Here is a 19,061-nt window from a genome sequence, read left to right on the forward strand (position 1 = left end):
ACTCAAGGAACAAGCTCATGATGCAGGCACAGAAACTGGTGTGCTACATGGTACTTGGTGTAATGGCCATGGTGGACCACTGGGCTCTGTGATCTTAGAGGTCTTTTCCAACCCAAACAATTCTATGACTCATTTGGGAAGCTGAGTGCTGGTCTGCAGGGCAAAACTCACTCACTTGGTCAAAGCCTTCAGCTTCAAGCAGCCTGTGCTGCACTAGGGAACAGTACCAAGAACTGAACTTCCCCTACTTTCAGAATATCCCAGTCAGCAGCAACGAGGTCTCCTCTGTGGATAAATTTAGATGTCAGCTCTATTAAGCTCTTGGCATCACAGCTGCTCCCAGCCAAAAAAAAAGGGGAACAAAAAGTGCCAAATGTGTTGACAGGTGGACAAGGGCTCAGGGGGAGCTGCAGCAGACATATGCAAACCCAGCCTGCCCTTTGCAAGGCAAAAGCTGCAGCACCCTGCCTAGGACTCAGAAGGGATTTAAATGCCCAAAGAGAAAGGATCATAAAAGTCCTCAGAAGGGTTCAGATATGGATTTTGAAAGCCTTACATACACCTGGCACCTGGAGATACAGAGTGGTTTGGTAACTCTGGCTCTTAATATGGACATTTAAAGGTCTAATGTCTTACACACAGAATCACAGAATGTTTGGGGTTGGAAGGGACCTCTGGAAATCATTGAGTCCAATCCCTCTGCCAAAGCAGAGGAACCACGGTGCAAAAGGAGTCCATCCATGGTCTGAATCCTGAGAAAGATTTCTACCTCTTAGGTGCAGGAAGAACAGGAAGCTGAAGCAACTGGACAACCATCATCTTACCAGTCTGAGTGAATACAGAGTAAACTAATATCACAGAATCATGGAATGGTTTGGGTTGGAAGGGACCTTAAGGATCATCTCTTTCCAACCCTCTGCCATGGGCAGGGACAGCTGCCACTAGACTAGGTTGCTCAGGGCCCCATCCAGCCTGACCCCTCCAGGGAGGGGGCATTCACAACCTCCCTGAGCAACCTGTTCCAGTGTCTCACCACCCTCACTGTAAAGAATTTCTTCCTAATCCACACATCCATACTCACTTCCTGACAGGAATCTTCCCCTCTGCATTAAGCTGCATCTTCAGCTTCACCAGGCTGTGGAAAGAAAAGATCAAGATTATGAAAGTACATTTGTACAATTTTAGAGGTTCTATTAAGTAAGGAGAAAGAGTCTAACAGTTAACTGAAAATCAAGGTCCTACAAATTGCCCCCTTACTTACCCTCAGCCAGAGCCTGCTCCTGTTTCTCAGGAAGGAAAAAAGGGCAAATTATGAAAGCTTAACTATCAGAAAGATTCCTCCGAAGCGTGTGAGATTCAACAGGGTCAAGTGCTGCGCTTGGGCCACAGCAGCCCATGAAGGGGAAGCCTTCTGTTGTTAGCAGAGCAGAAAGGGCAGTGGAGAAGCGCTCTGGAGGCCAAGGTGTGTCAGAAGTCACTCACATTTTCTCTAGGAAGGTGTACCGAGACGCGTTGGACGTGAGGGGGTTCCGAACAATGGCCATGATGTCCTCTGCCCAGCTCTGGGAACAAACACACACAGCACAGAGGGATTAGGGGACTGCACCAAGAAGTACACAGCAACAAGCATGGAAAGGTCACGGACCTGTCCTGATACTGCTGGGCTCCAAACCCCAACAAGTGCTCCTCTGGCTTGCCTGTATCCCCTTCCTACTGCTTACAGATACCAGCAGCTGAAACTTCTCTACTGAGTCTTCTCAGCTCTCTGGTTATCCACACAAAGCACGCCAATGACATACTAAAGTTCTTCCACTGGTCCTTCTCTCCATGCAGGGCAGAAGCTTCTAGAACTATGGAGGTTCCACACCAGTAGCACTGGCAGGGTTGAGTTCTCCATCTTTCCCTCTCCCTTCATGCTCCCCTCTTACTTCTGAGATGACACTGGGATTATGTACTTCCTTACACTGAGAAGCCCTTCCCAAGAAGTGCTTCCTTGCCCTCACCTTGCCAACATTCTCCTTGTAGGACACAAAGTTATGGAAAGTGAGGTCCACCATGTCAGGGCCAGACACAACAGTCAGTGTCTTAAGCAGGAAGGTGCTGTGAGGGTAATCCAAGTTAAAAACCTCTCGGAGCTTCTGGCACTGCAAAAGAAACAGAACAGATGGGGATGAAGGGAGAAAGAAGCAAACTGCAACCAGAGGATCCAGAAGGTCTGACTAACACTTAGTCAACACTTAAAAAGAAATAGTTTTATTTCTCACTGTAAATCCCTATGGATTTTACTTTTGATAGGAGAGGTTCCAGGAGAGGTTTAGGTTGCAGATTAGGAACTGCTGAGAGTGGTCAGGTACTGGAACAGGCTACCCAAGAAGGTGTTGGAGTCACCATTCCTGGAGGTGTTCAAGAAACATGTGACCATGGCACTTTGGGACATGGTTTAGTGGCCATGGTGGTGTCAGGTCAATGGTTGGAGGTCTTTGCCAACCAAAACAATTCTGTGATTCTAAGGTCTGGCATCCTGCTTACAGGAGGGGCTTCACTTTTCCAAGTGACTTTCTGCTGGTTGTCAGTTGCTATAAGTGGGTTTTTCCACAGCAATTGCAGTCTCCTGCAGTGCTGGCCCACCAGAGATTAATTTTGTTAAGCAGAAGGCTCATCTGATTAGTCACACTTGTATTTCATCACCAAATGGAAGTATTTATAGGATCTCTTTAAATTATTTAGCATTTTCTTCATTCCTACATAAGGCATCACTAAGCCAAGGAATCCTGGAGTTGTACTGAGGGTCCCTATTTATCATGAAAGGATAAGATTCCCAGCTCCTAGAATAAAGCACAGCAATTCATAGAATACAATCATAGAATTGTTTGGGCTGGAAAAGATCTCTAAGGTCATCAAGTCCAACTATCAACCCAACACCACCATGGTCATTAAACCATGACTCCAGGTGCCATGGCCACACATTTCCTGAACTCCTCCAGGGATGGTGATTCCACCATCTCCCTGGGCAGCCTGTTCCAATCCCTGACCATTCTTTCAGCATAGAAATTTTTTCTAATATCCAACCTAAACCCCTCTGGCACCATTGCAGCCATTGCCTCTTCTTTTGTCACCTGATACTAAGGGAAAGAGACCAGCACCACCTGCCTCCAACCTCCCTTCAGGGAGCTGTAGAGAGACAGGAGGTCTCCACTCGGCCTCCTCTTTTCCAAGCTTAACAACTCCAGGTCCCTCAGCTGCTCCTCACCAGAGCTGTTCTCCAGACCCTTCACCAGCTTCATTGCCCTTCTCTGGACACGTACAGCAACTCAATGATCTTAGAGGTCTTTTCTAACCCAAACAATTCTTTGGTTCTATGACTTCACCTTTGGATTTGCTATAAAATTAGAGCTCCTACAGCATCAGCTCAGCTCAAGTTTAGTGGCTCGTTCCCTGCTGCTTACTGGGCAGTGTTGGCTTCTCAGAAGGTTTTTCCTGTTTGCTACAAGTTAAGAGGATTTCTCAGAATGCTCAAGTCGTGCTTTGTGAGCAATTTTCTTTCCCAGAAGCAAGCAGCCCCTTCATACCCACATCTCCTTTCCCTGCTCACAACAACTTCTCGACGGAGCTGAACTTTTCAGCACAAGTGGAGAAGCGTTAGGATCTTCACTTTGAATTTAACTTCATCTTACAAAGCTGCTGGCGTTCCTTCAGCTTCCTCACCTCTCCTGCTGTAAATCATATGCAGCTGAGACAATGGAGAACTTGTGGTTTGTGCTGAACTCATTTCCTGTATTTGTTACAGATCAGCTCCTCCCAGCCCTTCCTCCTCTGCAAGCTGGTGTTGCTGGCTCTCCAGCAGCTGTTTCTCCTCATACAGTGTCCCCAGTGAGCTGCACCAGAGCTTCTGCCTTCACCCAGATATGCTCTGCCAGACAAGGCCAACCCATGGTGTGGCTGCTAGCAGCCTGATCACCTTCTGAGAAGTCATTGTTCCCATTAGCTCTAGCCTGTGTCACTTTTTATATGCCATGGCCTTTATCAGGATTAGCTTGTGACACCTCCCAGTGCCTCAGTGAGGATAGCTTCATTTTATGAGAAGCAAACTGCAACAGTGAAAGGAGAGGATCATCTTGTGGGGGATCTAAATTGGGTCAGATTTTCCCAGTGACTGATTTCCTGCCTGGCCTTAAGCAAGTCACTCACTCTGTGCTGCTGCTTTGCATGGGGATTATCTCCCTCACAGGATAAAAGCACCAAATGAAGATGGTGAGAAAGGACCAGAGACTGTGTCCAAGGGCACAGAACCTGATGCCCTGGCTCTTCCATAACCTTTAGCACCTTGTGCAGCAGCAGCTTCACTAGGTCATTGCTTAGAATCAGGTGGCCATAAAGGAAAAAATATGAATGAAAAGCAGGACAACTGCATTAGCCATGCAAATCAGAAAGCATCAGGCTTAGCAAATCCACTTTAAAATCTCAAGCAAACAGAAAACAGCTCACAGGCAGAGAGGCTGAAACACAGACTCAGCTTCTGCTCCGCTTCACAGAATCACACCAAGCCCTGGGTTGGAAGGGACCCTCAAAGGTCATCTTGTCCAAAGACCCCTGCAGTCAGCAGGGACATCTCCAACTACAGCAGGCTGCTCAGGGCCCCGTTAAGTATGACCTTGAATTTCTCCAGGGATGAGGCCTTAACCACATCTCTGGGCAAATTGTTCCAGTGTCTCAGAACCCTCACTATGGAGACCTCCCTCCTAATGTCCAAACATCCCAGCCTCCTGATTTGCCTAAACCCCTCATCTGTATGAAGCAGACTCAGTCCAGAGAAAAGCAAATTCCCATGCAAATATAACCAAAGAGCCAGCCCTAAAGCAGAAGAAACAGACAGTCCTTTCTCCACTTGAAATGGGACACAGCCCAAGCACAGCCAGGATGTGCCACAGCAGCACATGGACTATCTGGTGTCTTCTCCCTGGGACAATTCAGTCTGGAGAAGAGAAGGCTCCAGGGAGACCTCAGAGGCCTTCCAGTACCTGAAGGGAGCTACAGGAGAGCAGGGGAGGGATGTTTTACAACAGCTTGTAGTGATAGGATGAGGGGTGATGGCTTTGAGCTGGAAGAGGGGAGATTGAGACTGGAGATTAGGAAGACATTCTTTACAGTGAGGATGGTGAAACACAGCCTGCTCAGGGAGGTTGTGGATGTCCTCATCCACAGTGGGAGGTGTCCCTGCCCATGGTAGGGGGTTGGAACTGGATGAGCTTTAAGATCCCTTCCAACCCAGACCATTCTATGATTCTACAATTCATTTGGTATCTTTGAAATGCACTATGTGATGCAGCACTTGTGGTATTGGAAGACAGGACATGACAATAAGTCTTCTCTTTTGGAGAAGAAATGTTGTTTGGGTGTCAGAAGGAGCACCAGAATTAATCAACTGCCTTTGACTGCAGGTAACCTTCATGTCATCGTTAGCAGCACAGCTCCATCACAGGACTGCAGGACTGATAACTGTGAGGCAGGGGGGCCAGCCTGTCTCTGTGACAAGCATCTCAGCAAGATGAGGCAGAAAAAAACCCCAGGCAGATGAAGCACTCTCGGCTTTCACTGGGGCCTTATCTAAAGGAAGCGGAACAGGCAGCAGCAGCAGAGATTCACATGGCACGAAACAGCCTGCGGCGTTTGGGAATCCAGCGGGAACAGCCTGCCAGGGAAAGATGCAGACTCTGCAACTCAGCACCTTCTGGCCCTGCAGAAAGATGGAAGGGGCAGAGAAAGGCCCAGCACGACAACAGGCCATTATTCAGACATGTTTGTTTCCTCGCTCAGCCCCTGCTCCACTGTTTATAAACCTTGCACGAACCAGAGGCTCCCACCGCATTCTTCCCGCGCGCACGCAGAGCGGCTCGCGTCCACCCAGCTGCCTGTGGTCACTGGGTTATTTCGAGGCCCGGACAGCAGACTGTGTTTAGTTCCAGCCTGAGTCCACAGAGCAGAGATGATGCTCAGTCTCCAGCTCTGACCACCCACCATGTGTTTATAGTGCACAGCTCAGCCCCCTGCTCAGCCCCAGCTGCACTGTGAGTGCTCCCTGTGTTGGTGGCTCCTGAGCACTGCTCACCCCTGTCTGCTGACAGAATCATGGAATGGTTTGGGTTTGAAAGGACCAAAAGATCAAGATCATCTATTTCCAACCCCTGCCATGGGCAGGAACACCTTCCACTAGACCAGGCTGCTCAAGGCCTCATCCAACCTGGCTTTGAACACCTCCAGAGGGAGAGGGCACCCATGACCTCCCTGGGCAACCTGTTCCAGTGTCTCACCCCCTTTGCTGTAAAGAATTTCTTCTTCATCTCCAGTCTAAATCTCCCCTCTTTCAGCTTAAAGCCATTGCCCCTCATCCTGTAATTAGAAGCCCTTGTCGAAAGTTCCTCCCCAGCTCTTCTGTAGCATCCTTCAAGTACTGGAAGGCTGCTCTAAGTTCTCTCTGGAACCTTCACTTCTCCAGGCTGAGTAGCCCCAACTCTCAGTATGTCCATACAGGGGAGGTTCTCCAGCCCTCTGATCATCTTTATGGCCCTCCTCTGGACCTGCTCCAAGAGGTCCATGTCCTTCTTGTGTTGGGGTCACAAGAACTAGGACACAGTGCTCCAGGTGAGGTCTCACAAGAGCAGAGTAGAGAGGTAGAATCACCTCCCTCATCTTGCTGGTTGCACCACTTTTGATGAAGCCCAGGACACAGTTGCCTTCTGGGCTGCTAGAGGCCATTTGGTGCTGTGGGTTAGTTGTTTGGGTGGTGTTGGATTGGTTGATGGGTTGGACGCGATGATCTTGAAGGTCTCTTCCAACCTGGTTTATTCTATGTATTCTATGTATTCTATGTATTCTATGTATTCTGGCTCATGTTGAGTTTTTCATCAACTGACACCCCCATGTCTTTCTCCTCCAGACTGCTCTTGAACCACTCTTCACCCACCCTGGATTTGTGCTTAGGATTGCCTTGACCCAGGTGCAGGACCTTGCACTTGGCCTTGTTGAACTTCATGGGCCAACCTCTCCAGCCTGTCCCAGCCCCTCTGGATGCCATCCCTTCCCTCCAGCCTGTCAACCACAAACTTGCTGGGGGTGCCTCAGTCTCACTGTCCATGTCCCTGACAAAGAAATCAAACAGCACTGGTCCCCTGCAGGGGATGCCACTTGTCATCTCAGAACAGGGTCTGTGAAATACCTTAGCATCACCTTCTCCCTTTACATGCTCAGTTCAGAGTCTCCATCTCTGGGATCAACAGAAACAAAATCCATGTGGAGGATGAAACTGACTTATAACCATGACAGTCAGAAAACACAACTTCTGGGTTTAGGAGAAGTGATGCTTGTTTCAAAGCCAATGCCTGCTGAGATGTCTAAACAGACCCCAAGATGAAGCCAATAAAAGCATGGCCAAAACCATCATAGATTTTGGTCCTAATTATTACATTCCCTGTCAGCCCTCTGGTGTCTTGGTGCATCAGAAGAGGGAAAAAAAGACTGTTATTGTTCCTTGTTACTCAAAGGAAAACACAGAACTGCATCATAATGAACATCTTGATCTGCTCCAGCATGCTGCTGAACCACGGTCAATGGCTTTCTGTCTTGTCTCAGCTACGTTCAAAGGCCCTGCTGATTCTTGTCTTTATTGCTCTTGAACATCTGCCAGAGTTCGTTCTGCCCTGTCTCTCCAAAACAACACCCATGGAGCAGACATGCTGCAGAACACTGAGGAGCTCTCAGAGAAGAGCAGGCACAGAGGGTGAGAAGGGGAATGCTGCACGTGCACAGGAGAGGTCAGGGGAGGACTCAAGGGCTCTGTGCCTGCTGAGGTGCTAATGTGGCAGGAGGTGAGGGCTTGGGAGGGAGGGCAGAAGGAAAGAGGAGAGCCTTTGTTCAAAGAGAGCACCAGTGTCCTCAGTTTCAGGTAGGAATCATGGAATTATTTGGGTTGGAAAAGACCCCTAAGATCAGTGAGTCCAACCATCCACCTATGACCACCATGGCCACTAAACTATGTCCCAAAGTGCCTTGTCCACACATTTCTTGAACACCATTCTGGGGCAACTTCTGGAATGAGCATTACTGGGATTACAGTGGGACTCACTGATCCTAAAGCTGTTTTCAAACTTAAATGATTCTATGAAGTGCTTCTCACTTGGAAGAGACTCCTACTGCTGCCAGCCCTCAGTGACCAGTCCATTGTCAATGCCACTCTTACTCTGCTGGGCACTGGAGGCTGACTGCCTGCTTCCCAAACACTTCAGTACCATGAGGAGCCCCTGCCCCTCCCAGCCTGCAGGGGTAATGCTGTGACTTGTGACAGTGCTGGCAAGGGAGTGTGCATGATGGCAGCTCTTTCCAGAAGTGGTTTTCTGCATGGGTGCTCTGGTGGTGTTCTTGTTGTGCATGGAGAGGTTACAAAGAAAAACCCCAAACATCTTTCTTAGCAGCAGGAGGAAAGTGTTACTGAAAGCAAGTAACTCCCAACATCCACAACACCACACCTGTTAGCAGAGACTCACTTAGGGCATGATCCACTCTCATGAAGCTCAAAGCCCAGCCAGAAGGTCATGGGACCTTGCAGGAGAAGGCAACAGCAAATGCCCTCAAAGCAGTGGCCTGCCTTGGGAATGTCTTCACTAAGAAAACCAGACCATGAGCTTTGCCTCACAGAGGTTGTGGGTTTGCCATGGTGCTACTTGCCAGGAAGGGAAGAGGATTTGACTTGCTATGGGCACTATGCAAAGGCACTCCAGCAGCTGTGATCCTGTTCTCCTCATCTTAATATCCATCAGCCCCTTCTCCTCCACCTTTAGGCAATGAAACACACAACTGTTGGTATTAACTTCAACAGTTACATCCCATGACCATTCCAAGCCATTATTTGTATCAGGGAGCCAACATCCTTTTTCATTCTGCCACCCTTCACCTCCCACAGACCTTGGTTTGCCTTGTCACAACAATTTTTCCTCTTGATACCTCTGAGCAGTGATGCCCCAGGTTCATGTTAAGAAATTGTCACTGCTTTCTGCATTCCTTTGAGGAAACTCTGGTCTAGAACAGCCAACTGAATACACAGCTCAGCCCTGCAGAAGCATGGTGGATAGGGCAGCCATGAAGACACTTCCAGGGCTGGATGGCTCTCCCACCACCTTGGTTTGATGGCCATTTCTGTGCCCACACAAGACCTTCCACCCATCATTCTGTAAGAGAACAGTGGGTAAGGAGCCAGTCTGTTGCATTTTACTATGTCTTGTCATAGTAATGCCAGAAAATTCCTTGAACTGAAAAGAGGACTCATTTCAAATGGGTCTGTGTGAAATGCAGCGTTCATAAAGCCCTCAGGATTTTCCCAGCAGAGGTTGTCATCAAGCACATCGCTTCTGCCTGTTCAGAATACTTAATAAATCATTTGGTGCTTGACCTTTCTTCTTTCTTTGTAAGAAATTAGCTGTAGCCAGCTCCCAGGACTGTACAATGCTGTCTGTGGGCTGCTACAATGGCTAGAAGACAACTACACCAGGTCAGACCAGAGGTCCATCCATACACCTGGAGAAAGCTGTAAGAGCAGAGGAAAGGCAATGACACTTCCCTGGCACATCTCTGCAGCTTCCAGAAATTTATGATTCAGCAGCTTCCTAAGCCAGAGGCATCATCATAGGATCACAGAATGGTTTGGGCTGGAGGGAACCTTAAATATCATCTACTGATAACCCCATGGGCACCTTCCATGAGACAATGGTGCTCAAGGCCTCATCCAGCCTGGCCTTAAACACCTCCAGGGAGGGGGCATCCACAACCTCCTGAGGCAACCTGTGCCAGTGTCTCACCACCCTCACTGTAAAGAATTTCTTCCTAATCTCCAGTCTAAATCCCCCTTCTTCTAGCTGAAAGCATTCACCCCAGGTTCTATCCCTGCATGCCCTTATCTCACACTTAACAACCCTCAGAGGGCATTTTCTTCTAGTCCTGAGTTTTCCTAGCTGGTGCAGGAAGACATCCCACAGCACATGGAGATTACATGCAAAGCAGCAGCACCTCCTCCTGCTTGCGCTGGGCCTGCTGCTGGAAAATTCCACTCAACATGTAGTCCTCCCAATGGAAGAAACACTGAAAAGTGCTTCATGCTCACCTTCTCCAGCCATCTCCTCACTTTACAGCACTCCATGATACTCCTCCACATCCCCCTCATCTTTTCCTTTCTTTTTTTTCCCCCTGCTTCCTCAGATGCTCTTCCTACAGCAGCTATTTCGTTCTTTTCTTCATCTTGCTGCACTCCTCTGCCTTTTCCAGTCGTCTCATCTGGGATGAGGACAGCAGGGAGGCACAGAAACATGAGTGCACTCAGGGGGTGCACAGTAGCACCATGTGCTCTTTCTTTTCATAGAATTCCTAACTTGGAACTCTGGTTTTGAGCACATGCCTCTGAACACTGCCTTGATATTTTACCACACCCTCATGATCTTGTTTCTGAGCAGCAACAGCAAACTCAGAGCCTGTTAATTACAGATTAGAATCAAGGGGGTTTTTTTGTGTGCCTTGTCTGACTGTTATCTGTACTAAATTTTATCACTTATTAGATCATGCAATCAGCAACTCAAGGCCTTGCTGCACATAAGCCCTCTTTTTGTTACCCCAAATGACTTGGTACCTCTGGCAAGTTTTGTCTTCTCTCTGTGCCCCTCTTTTGCAGGTCACATACGAGCATGCTGGGTTTCAAAGCCTGAGCACTGATCATCCTGGCTAGCTCTCTCAAGACACCTTTTTCTTCTCCTTCTCCTCCTTCCTTCCCTTCTTGTTTCAGACAGTTTTGGACTTGCTGAAAACTCACATCATATAATCACAGAATGCATCATGCTGTAAGGGACCCTTGAAGGTCATCTTATCCAAGCCTCCAGTGTCAGCAGGGACATCTCCAACTAAAGCAGGCTGCTCAGGGCCCCAGCAAGCTTGACCATGAATGTCTCTAGGGATGGGGCCTCTACCACATCTCTGGGCAACCTATTCCAGTATTTCACCACCTTCATAGTAAAGAACTTCCTCCTAATGTCCAACCTAAATCTCCCCTGCTCCAGTTTCAACCCAGATGTTTCATTCCAGTGAATTTCCACGAAAGGCAGTTTCTCAGAAGGAATTGTGCAAGGTGGGCACTGTTCTGGAGCTCTGCTGGGATTTTAGCACCCAGCTCATTGTGGTCTTTTGGGAACCACCAGTCTCAGGGAGCTCTGAAGAGACATTTCAGAGCAGCACCAAGAAAACAGCCTCACCACTTACGCAAAGAGGCTGCTCGAGTCTCTTGGATTGCAAAACCTTCCCCTTTTGCAGCAGGCTGAGAATCACCTCTGCTATCATCTCCACTCCTTTGTTTCCTTTTCACATTCAAGCTCTCTTTCAGTTTTCTGCTTGCCTCCTCCATACATGGAGAAGTTAAAAACAAACAAAAAAGCAGAGAGAGAACAGAAAAAAAAAAAGTCCTAACAAGGACAATTTTGCTGCAGGAAGTTTGAATTATATCTGAAACCCAGAACAAAGCCATCCTTGTGTGCTGCCCTTAGCCTGCCACCCTGCAAGCAGAGAATTTACAATTCTTTGGGGGGGGAAAAAAATAGAAGAAACTACTATTTCTTTTTTCCTGGAACTACATTTTCTTCCCTTTAAAGGGAAAAACCTCCACCAGTGTGTTGGAACCTTACTGTAACTACAGGTTTGTAGCTGCCTTGACCCAGTCTGTGCATCCTTGCTCAAAGGAAAGCTCTGGTGACTCAGAGAAGGATCACAAGTCATCAGTGTTGGACCAGATGATCCCTGGGGTCCCTTTCAACTTGGCATTCTATGATTCTGTGAAGTCTCCTGTAGGACACCCCTGTGTAGCTCATGGAATGTAAAAGCCAGGCCAAGATTAAAGTGGGTGAGAGAGAACCCAGCTGCTGAGCACAACTCAAACAGACTCCTTTGACTAGCACATGGAAGGGGAATTGCTCTCCTGGCTTTCTGGCATATTCTTTCTAACAAGCTCATACACCCTAGCCTGGAGGTATCTTTGGTTTGGGTGCACAGAGGAACCCCAGGGAGTTCAGAGACAACATAAAAGGTAACTCTTCTATGTCATTGCAAGGTAAGAAGACAAGTACCATGAGCAGCAGCTGAGGGACCTGGAGAAAAGGAGGCTGAAGGGAGACTTTCTGACTCCCTACAACTCCCTGAAAGCAGGTTGGAGCCAGGTAGAGGTTGGTCTTCTCTTTCAAAGATAGAAACCTCAGGACAAGAGGAAACAGCCTCAAGTTACACCAGAGGAGGTTTAGGTGATGGACATGAAGAACAATTTTGTCATCTTGATGGTCGTCAAGGTCTGGCCCAGGCTGCCCAGGGCAGTGGTGGAGTTCCCATCCCTGGAGGGGTTTCAAAGCAATGTAGATGTGGTGCTGAGGGCCATGGTTTAGTGGTAACCTGGCAGTGCTGGGTTAAGGGTTGAACTCCATGATCTTAAAGATCTCTTCCAGCCTAAATGATTCTGTGATTGAGGCAAGGTCCTCTCCACCTTGTAGCAGAAAGCCAGGATAAGCTGCCTCAGCTGATGCCAAAGCCTCAGGCAGCCTTGCCTTTCCCATCTGAACAACCAATCCAAGTTCAGCATCAATGAAGCTGTGCACTCACCTTGGGGATCTTGGCAAACCGCCCTACACGGGTGTCTCGGATGCTGGTCATATCCAACATTTCCATCTCCTACAACAGAACAAGGACAAGGAAGGTGAGGAAAGGCAAAGCACTCTTTGCAGAGCCCCCAGAAGCTATAAAGCAGGTCTCAGCCAGCACCCTTCACTTGGAAAGAGCTCTCCCACCAGGAATGAGGCAGGGAAAAACCAGCAAGAAGGACATCAGACTGTTGGAGAAGATCTGGAGGAGGCCACAAAGATGATTAGAGGGCTGCAGCACCTCTCCTATGGGGACAGGCTGGGAGAGTTGGGGCTGCCCAGCCTGGAGAAGAGAAGGCTCTGGGGAGACCTTAGAGCAGCCTTCCAGTACCTGAAGGGGGTTACAAGAAAGGATGAGGGGTGATGGCTTTGAGCTGGAAGAGGGCAGATGTAGACTGGAGGTTAGGAAGAAATTCTTTACAGTGAGGGTGGTAAGGCCCTGGAACAGATTGCTCTGGAAGGTTGTGGATGTCCACTGTGTTTAAAACCAGGTTGGATGGGGGCTTGAGCAACGTGGTCTAGTAGAAGGTGTCCCTTCCCATGGCAGGGACACTGGAAGGAGATGATCTTTAAGGTCCCTTCCAACCCAAACCCTTCTATGACATGTCCAGCTGAACAATGCTGAGGTTGTGGTGGTGGTCTGCAGCACTGCCCTCTTCACAGTGAGGCCAGAGGCTTGGTGGGGGTTGCTGTGAGAGGGAGTGGTGGAGTCACCATCCCTGGAGGTGTTCAAGAGGAGACTGGACGTGGCACTTGGTGCCAGGGTCTAGTCATGAGGTCTGTGGTGACAGGTTGGACTCGCTGATCCTCGAGGTCTCTTCCAACCTTTGTGATACTGTGATACATGCACACAGGTTTATGTGAGGAAACTCTGCCCCAGTTACAAATCCATGGTGTTAACACAACTCAGTCTATGGCAGAGAGGCAGGACCACCTCTTCTCCAGGTCACTCCCAGCAGACCTGTTCTGAAGCAATTCCCATGGAGGACATTCCACAACCTTCCCCAGGCAGCCTCCTCCATGTCCTCACTGCTGTTGTGTTTATTTTGTTTGTTCTTTTAATAACCAACCTGAATTTCCTTCCTCTGTTACTAATTTCTCTGCTCACCACGGATCTGGAGAACAAATTACACTTGTTGCAGCAGATAATGTTCTTTTCCAAGATCACAACAAGGAACAATGTGGATACCATACCTTCTGGCTGGATCCCTATTTTATTGTCAAGCAGGGTGGAAATTTTACTCCTAAACCTTCATGTAACAAGACAGTTTTTTACTTCCTTGCTGTTCATGACATGAGGAGCTGGCCAAAGAAGCCACATGAATTCAACAGATAAGCTACTCACCATATCTCACAAAGCTTTGGTTGCTGTGCTCATGCCAGTCCTCACAGGACCTCCTCAAGCCTGCCCCACTCCCTCTGACAGCCAGCATTTACCCACCACCCTTGCTAGCTCACATCACCTGCAGATTCCCTCAGAGCACAGGGAATATGCTCCCCAAGTGCTTCCCCAAGAATGTAAATCAGGCTGCTGAGGGCTGGCTGGAACTCCCACAGCAAAAACCCTACTGCCAGGAGTAGACCTTGAAAGGAGAATGAGAGTGCCAGGCATGGCTGAAAGGAGAGCACATCTTCTAGAAGGATGTGACAGTGCCCAGCCTCAGGACACTGTGTTCTGGGAGGACAGGGCTGCATGGCAGTGCTTTGCCTCATTGGCACTAGGGCACACTTTTCTGAGAATCATAGAATTCTTTGGGTTGGAAGAGGCCTTTGAGTCCAACCTCCAATCTATTCCACCATGGCCATTAAACCATGTCCCCAGCTGCCATGCCCACACGTTTCTTGAGTGTCTCCAACAACGGTGGAGAGCTCCCCAAAACACTTCATGTCTCCTGGCCAGGGCACTGTGCAGTACTGTCTCTATCTACCATGTCTTTTCAGCATGTAGGTCACAAAGAGGAAGAAGCTGCACCACAGCCCTGCTCTGGAAAGCAGAAGTAAGCCCAGCCTTCCACCTCCAGTCAGCCAGACCTCTCCGCTCCTTGTGGCTTCTCCACAGTGAGGAACTGAATTCTCTCTCCTCAGTTTGTTACCTCCAGCAACCAGTACTCTGTGGTTTTCCTCTGGCAGTGTGCACACCTCTCTGACCAGAGAGGAGCCCAACTGCCTTTCCAGACTTGAGGTCTCCACATTCTTATAGTCACTGCTTTTATTCTTATTTGGAGATGAGGTTGTGAAGTCCTAGCACTTACCTTGCTCTGATAGGTCCAGTACAAGTAAAAGCCCTTTGGATCCACTCGAAGGATCACAGGAGAAGCACTTGCTGTTTCCTGACAAAACCAGAAGAGAGGAAGTTAGCACCTTATGTGACTTGGAGAACCCATTATGGGATGTAAGGTTCCCAGTCCAAATATAGACCCAGCTGGGTGAATCATCCTCTGTGATTTATGGAACTGAACCAGATGATTTTAGAACATCTCCAGGGTAACAGTGTGAAGCTATGGGAGCTGAGCTCTGCTGAAGCCCAAGTCTCACCTAACACTATGCTTTTAGCTAGAATGGCTCTTGTGGAGCTTCTTGTACAATGCATCTAGAGAAGGAAGCACCTCTAGATGCAGTTAATGGTTTCATTTGAACTCCTTTCCCTCCAAGGCACCCACAAGCTCCAGAAAGTAGCCTGGGCCAAGCAGAGGCAGAATTCATCCATGGCATCTACCAGTCCATGTCATTTACCATGTAGGTGCTCTCCTTACAGAGAAGAGGTCTGCTCAGGAATACTTTGAGTAGAGGTCTGCCTGCTACAGCAGATCAATCTGCTCTAGGGGGTGATCCTTAAACTCCATGGACTAGCTCGACACAGACTATAAACTTAACCACAGGCACAAAAATCTGATGAAATTATCCAGGGCTGGTCCTGAACCCCACCCAACAAGGAGATCTTCCAGATCAAAACCAAGGTGGACAAGTGGGACAAATTTGGCCTCAAGCCACACCAGGGGATGTTTAGGTTGGAAATGAGGAACAAATTCAAAGAGATCAGGCATAGGAACAGGCTGCCCAGGGAGGTGGTGGAGTCACTGTCCCTGGAGGTATTAAAAAAACAAGATGTGGCACTTCAGGACATGGTCTGGTGGACATGGAGGTGTTGGGTAGGAGGTTGGACTGGATGATTGTAGAGGTCTTTTCCAACTTCAGTGATTCTATGATTATTATTCTCTGAAACCAAATCCCTGTTCAAATTCAAAGAAGCCACAAGGCCTCCACTGAAAAGGAAGGGAAGGTTGTGCTGTCCACCACACCCTGCTGTCATCCTCTGGTTTATGCACAGCTTGTGGAATAACTGCCCAGTGATATTCCAACCTGTGCTCCTCAGCATCCACCCTCTTTATCCAACATCCTTTCCTATTACATTGTTTCCTTATTCCTCAGTGCTGCTGCACCATCCCTGCTTATCACTGAATCACAGAATGGTTTGGTCTGGAAGGGACCTTCAAGATCATCTTGTTCCAACCCCTCTGCCATGGGCAGGGACTCCTCTCACTAGCCCACATTGCTCAAGGCCCCATCCAGCCTGGCCTTGAACACCTCCAGGGAGGGGGCATCCACAACCTCCCTGGGCAACCTGTTCCAGTGTCTCACCACCCTCACTGTAAAGAATTTCTTCCTCATCTCCATTCTATATCTCCCCTCTTCCAGCTTAAAGCCATCACCCTATCACTACAAGCCCTTGTAAAAAGTCCCTCCCCAGCTGCACACAAGTGATCAGCCACACACACACTGCCTTGGGACCTCAAACTCTGCTCCAGCTCTACGCCCACAACAGCTGCTGAAGGCTCCTAATGCATCTCATCTGCAATACCACTTCAAATGTTTCCCTCAGAGCTTAGTGAACAATCATAACCTGGCTTGCCTCTGTTTTTTTCAGCACTCATGCTCAACAGCAGACAATTCCTGCTGCAGACAACATGCATGGGCAGCTGCTGTCCCCTTGCTCAGGGAGGCAGACATTGGGGTAAAATCCTCTTTTGCCTTCTTACTCAAGGAAGAATGGAACTATTACATCTAAATCAGTATCACCTCTTCTGCTGTTCCATTCTTTCTGCCTCTCACAACAAATGGCAGAGACTGCAAAGCAAGTGTATTGAGGACACCAGAGGAGAGAAGCAGCTTTCTGCAGCGCTCTCCAGGCTGCAGCACTGCTCAAGCACAGGCTCTGCACTGCTGGAATGCTGCATGGGTTGGAGCTCACAGACCCCCCCAAGCTGGGCAGATGTGGAGGACATGGCTCACCCTCAGTCCCCTCCAGCAACACAGCCAAGAGAGGAAAAAACTTGGAGCTTGATCTCTACTGTCTGCAAAGTAGGGACAGTCTGCTCAGCTCTGGAGTGCATCCCACACTGCAGGCCCCTCTGGACAAGTCCAAGTGCAGCCCCTCACCCCAAGGAGACTCCCAGCAGTGAGCACCTTCCCAAGGACTGATTCACACAGGCAGAACCCTGGGGTCCCACACAGACACAGTGACTCCATTTGCTTCATCTTCCACAGCAAGAAGCAGTGCAGAAACCATCCCACCAACCCCCAACACCTACACCCCTTGCTTTTAGCCCTCAGCTCTCCTGTTCTTCTCCATCCAGACATCTCTGCTCTCACTGTCCCATCTGCTCACCACATACGTGTTCCCAGTCTCCCCACAAGACAGTATCTGCCCAGCCACCTCCCATAGCACTCAGCAAAGCAAAGCCCCTGGTACTCACATCATCCCACTTGATGAAGCGCTCGCCCTTGGACAGATACTCCTTCACCTCCGGGGGCTGCAGGACAGGGTTAAGCACCGACATTGTCCCACAGATGTGCTCCTCGGCTGCCAGAAGTAACAGCAGCTGCACCGTCTGCTCCTCCTTGGCCCCCTCTGCTCTATCTCTGCCTCTCACATGGCAGGGCTCTCTGCCACAGCCACTGTTGGCATCAGAAAGCAAACAGGCTCTTCTGTCCCAGCCAAGTTTAGGAGGGGCAGGGGCAGGCAGGCGAGGAGTGAGGAATCTGCATTGTAAATCAACAGCTCCCAGAACAGGCACGCGGAGCTCAGCCCAAGGTCACCTCCAGGACAAGCCCACGATGGGTTGAGATGCCTGAGCTCAGCACAGGGTCACCTTGAGGAAGCCCAGGATGGGTTGAGATGCCCGGGGTGGGTAGCACAGCCACACACCACCCTCTCCAGGAGGGACCTTCTGGGAGCCGCGCAGGGTTCAGAGCACTTCCGCAGCTGAACTTCCTTAAATGTTCTCTTTGACAAAGTGCAGGCATTGCCAGCCCACACTTCAACTGCTTCAGCAGATGTGGTCAGCCAGCAGCTCGGGCTCTGGCTACAAGCAGACTGCCCCCTTTATGTGGCAGCTTCACACCACCTCAAACTTACTCCTAGCTCCACACAGGCTCCATGGCTGTGGCCATTCGCTGCACTGTCCAGCCTTGAACATTTTTCCTCTCCAATATAGGTTCTTCTGGATTCATAGAATCGTACATTCACAGAATGGACCACTAGACCAGGCTGCTCAAGGCCTCATCCAACCTGGCCTTGAACACCTCCAGGGAGGGGGCATTCACAACCTCACTGGGCAACCCATTCCAGTGTCTCACCACTCTCACTGTAAAGAATTTTTTCCTAATCTCCAGTCTAAATCTCCTCTCTTGCAGCTCAAAGCCATTGTCCCTTGTCCTGTCACTACAAACCCTTGTCAAAAGTCCCTCCCCAGCTCTCCTGTAGCCCTCTTCAGGTACTAGAAGGCTGCTCTAAGGTCTCCCTGCAGCCTTCTCTTCTCCAGGCTCAACAGACCCTCTCTCAGCCTGTCTTTGTAGGGGAGGTGCTCCAGCCCTCTGATCATCTTTGTGGCCTCCTTTGAACCTGTCACCATCCCTGTGGCATAAAGATGGTCAAAGAAGCTGAAGATCACTCCTGCATAACCCAGTCCCTTCCAGTTTCCTCCCAGTCCCTATCAGTTTCTTCCCAGTTTCCTTCCAGTACCCTCCTGGTTTCTTCCCAGTCCCTTGCTGGAAGGAAACTGGGAGGGACTGGGAGGAGGCCATTAGAACTGGGAGGAGGCCATTACTCTGTAGTTTGGTAATACTGACAGCTACAGCTGGTGCTGAGATAAAATAATGATAAAGTAAAGCTTTGTTCCTAAAGCCAGAGCTGCCTGCTGGAGGAATGAACGTTTTTCTGCAGGTATTACACAGGGCTCCTCAGATCTTGCCTCGTTGCTTTGGAGGATACTAACCCTGCTTTTGCTTGACCTCAGGAGGGGCAGAGAGACAGCTCTCCTGGTCTCTGACCAGGGGGGTTCTCATGTTGTTTGT

The 19,061-nt window shown here is 49.2% G+C and overlaps 1 protein-coding gene across 1 annotated transcript in view; it reads right to left on the bottom strand.

Annotated features, from left to right (window-relative positions):
- The window catches only part of PLCB2 (phospholipase C beta 2), a 44,057-nt gene extending 26,173 nt beyond the window's left edge, over window positions 1-17,884 (bottom strand). The window contains exons 1-6 of the mRNA XM_009905147.2: window positions 17,462-17,884; window positions 14,960-15,037; window positions 12,670-12,738; window positions 2,004-2,144; window positions 1,483-1,562; window positions 1,082-1,135 (exon numbers count right to left, since the gene is read on the bottom strand). Of these exons, the coding sequence (XP_009903449.2) occupies window positions 1,082-1,135; window positions 1,483-1,562; window positions 2,004-2,144; window positions 12,670-12,738; window positions 14,960-15,037; window positions 17,462-17,545 (506 nt within the window). The 5' untranslated portion in view covers window positions 17,546-17,884. The remainder of the gene's footprint in view (window positions 1-1,081; window positions 1,136-1,482; window positions 1,563-2,003; window positions 2,145-12,669; window positions 12,739-14,959; window positions 15,038-17,461) is intronic.
- Between the last annotated feature and the right edge of the window lie 1,177 nt (window positions 17,885-19,061).

This window comes from Dryobates pubescens, chromosome 22 (genome assembly GCF_014839835.1).
Source record: "Dryobates pubescens isolate bDryPub1 chromosome 22, bDryPub1.pri, whole genome shotgun sequence".
Taxonomy (NCBI): domain Eukaryota; kingdom Metazoa; phylum Chordata; class Aves; order Piciformes; family Picidae; genus Dryobates; species Dryobates pubescens.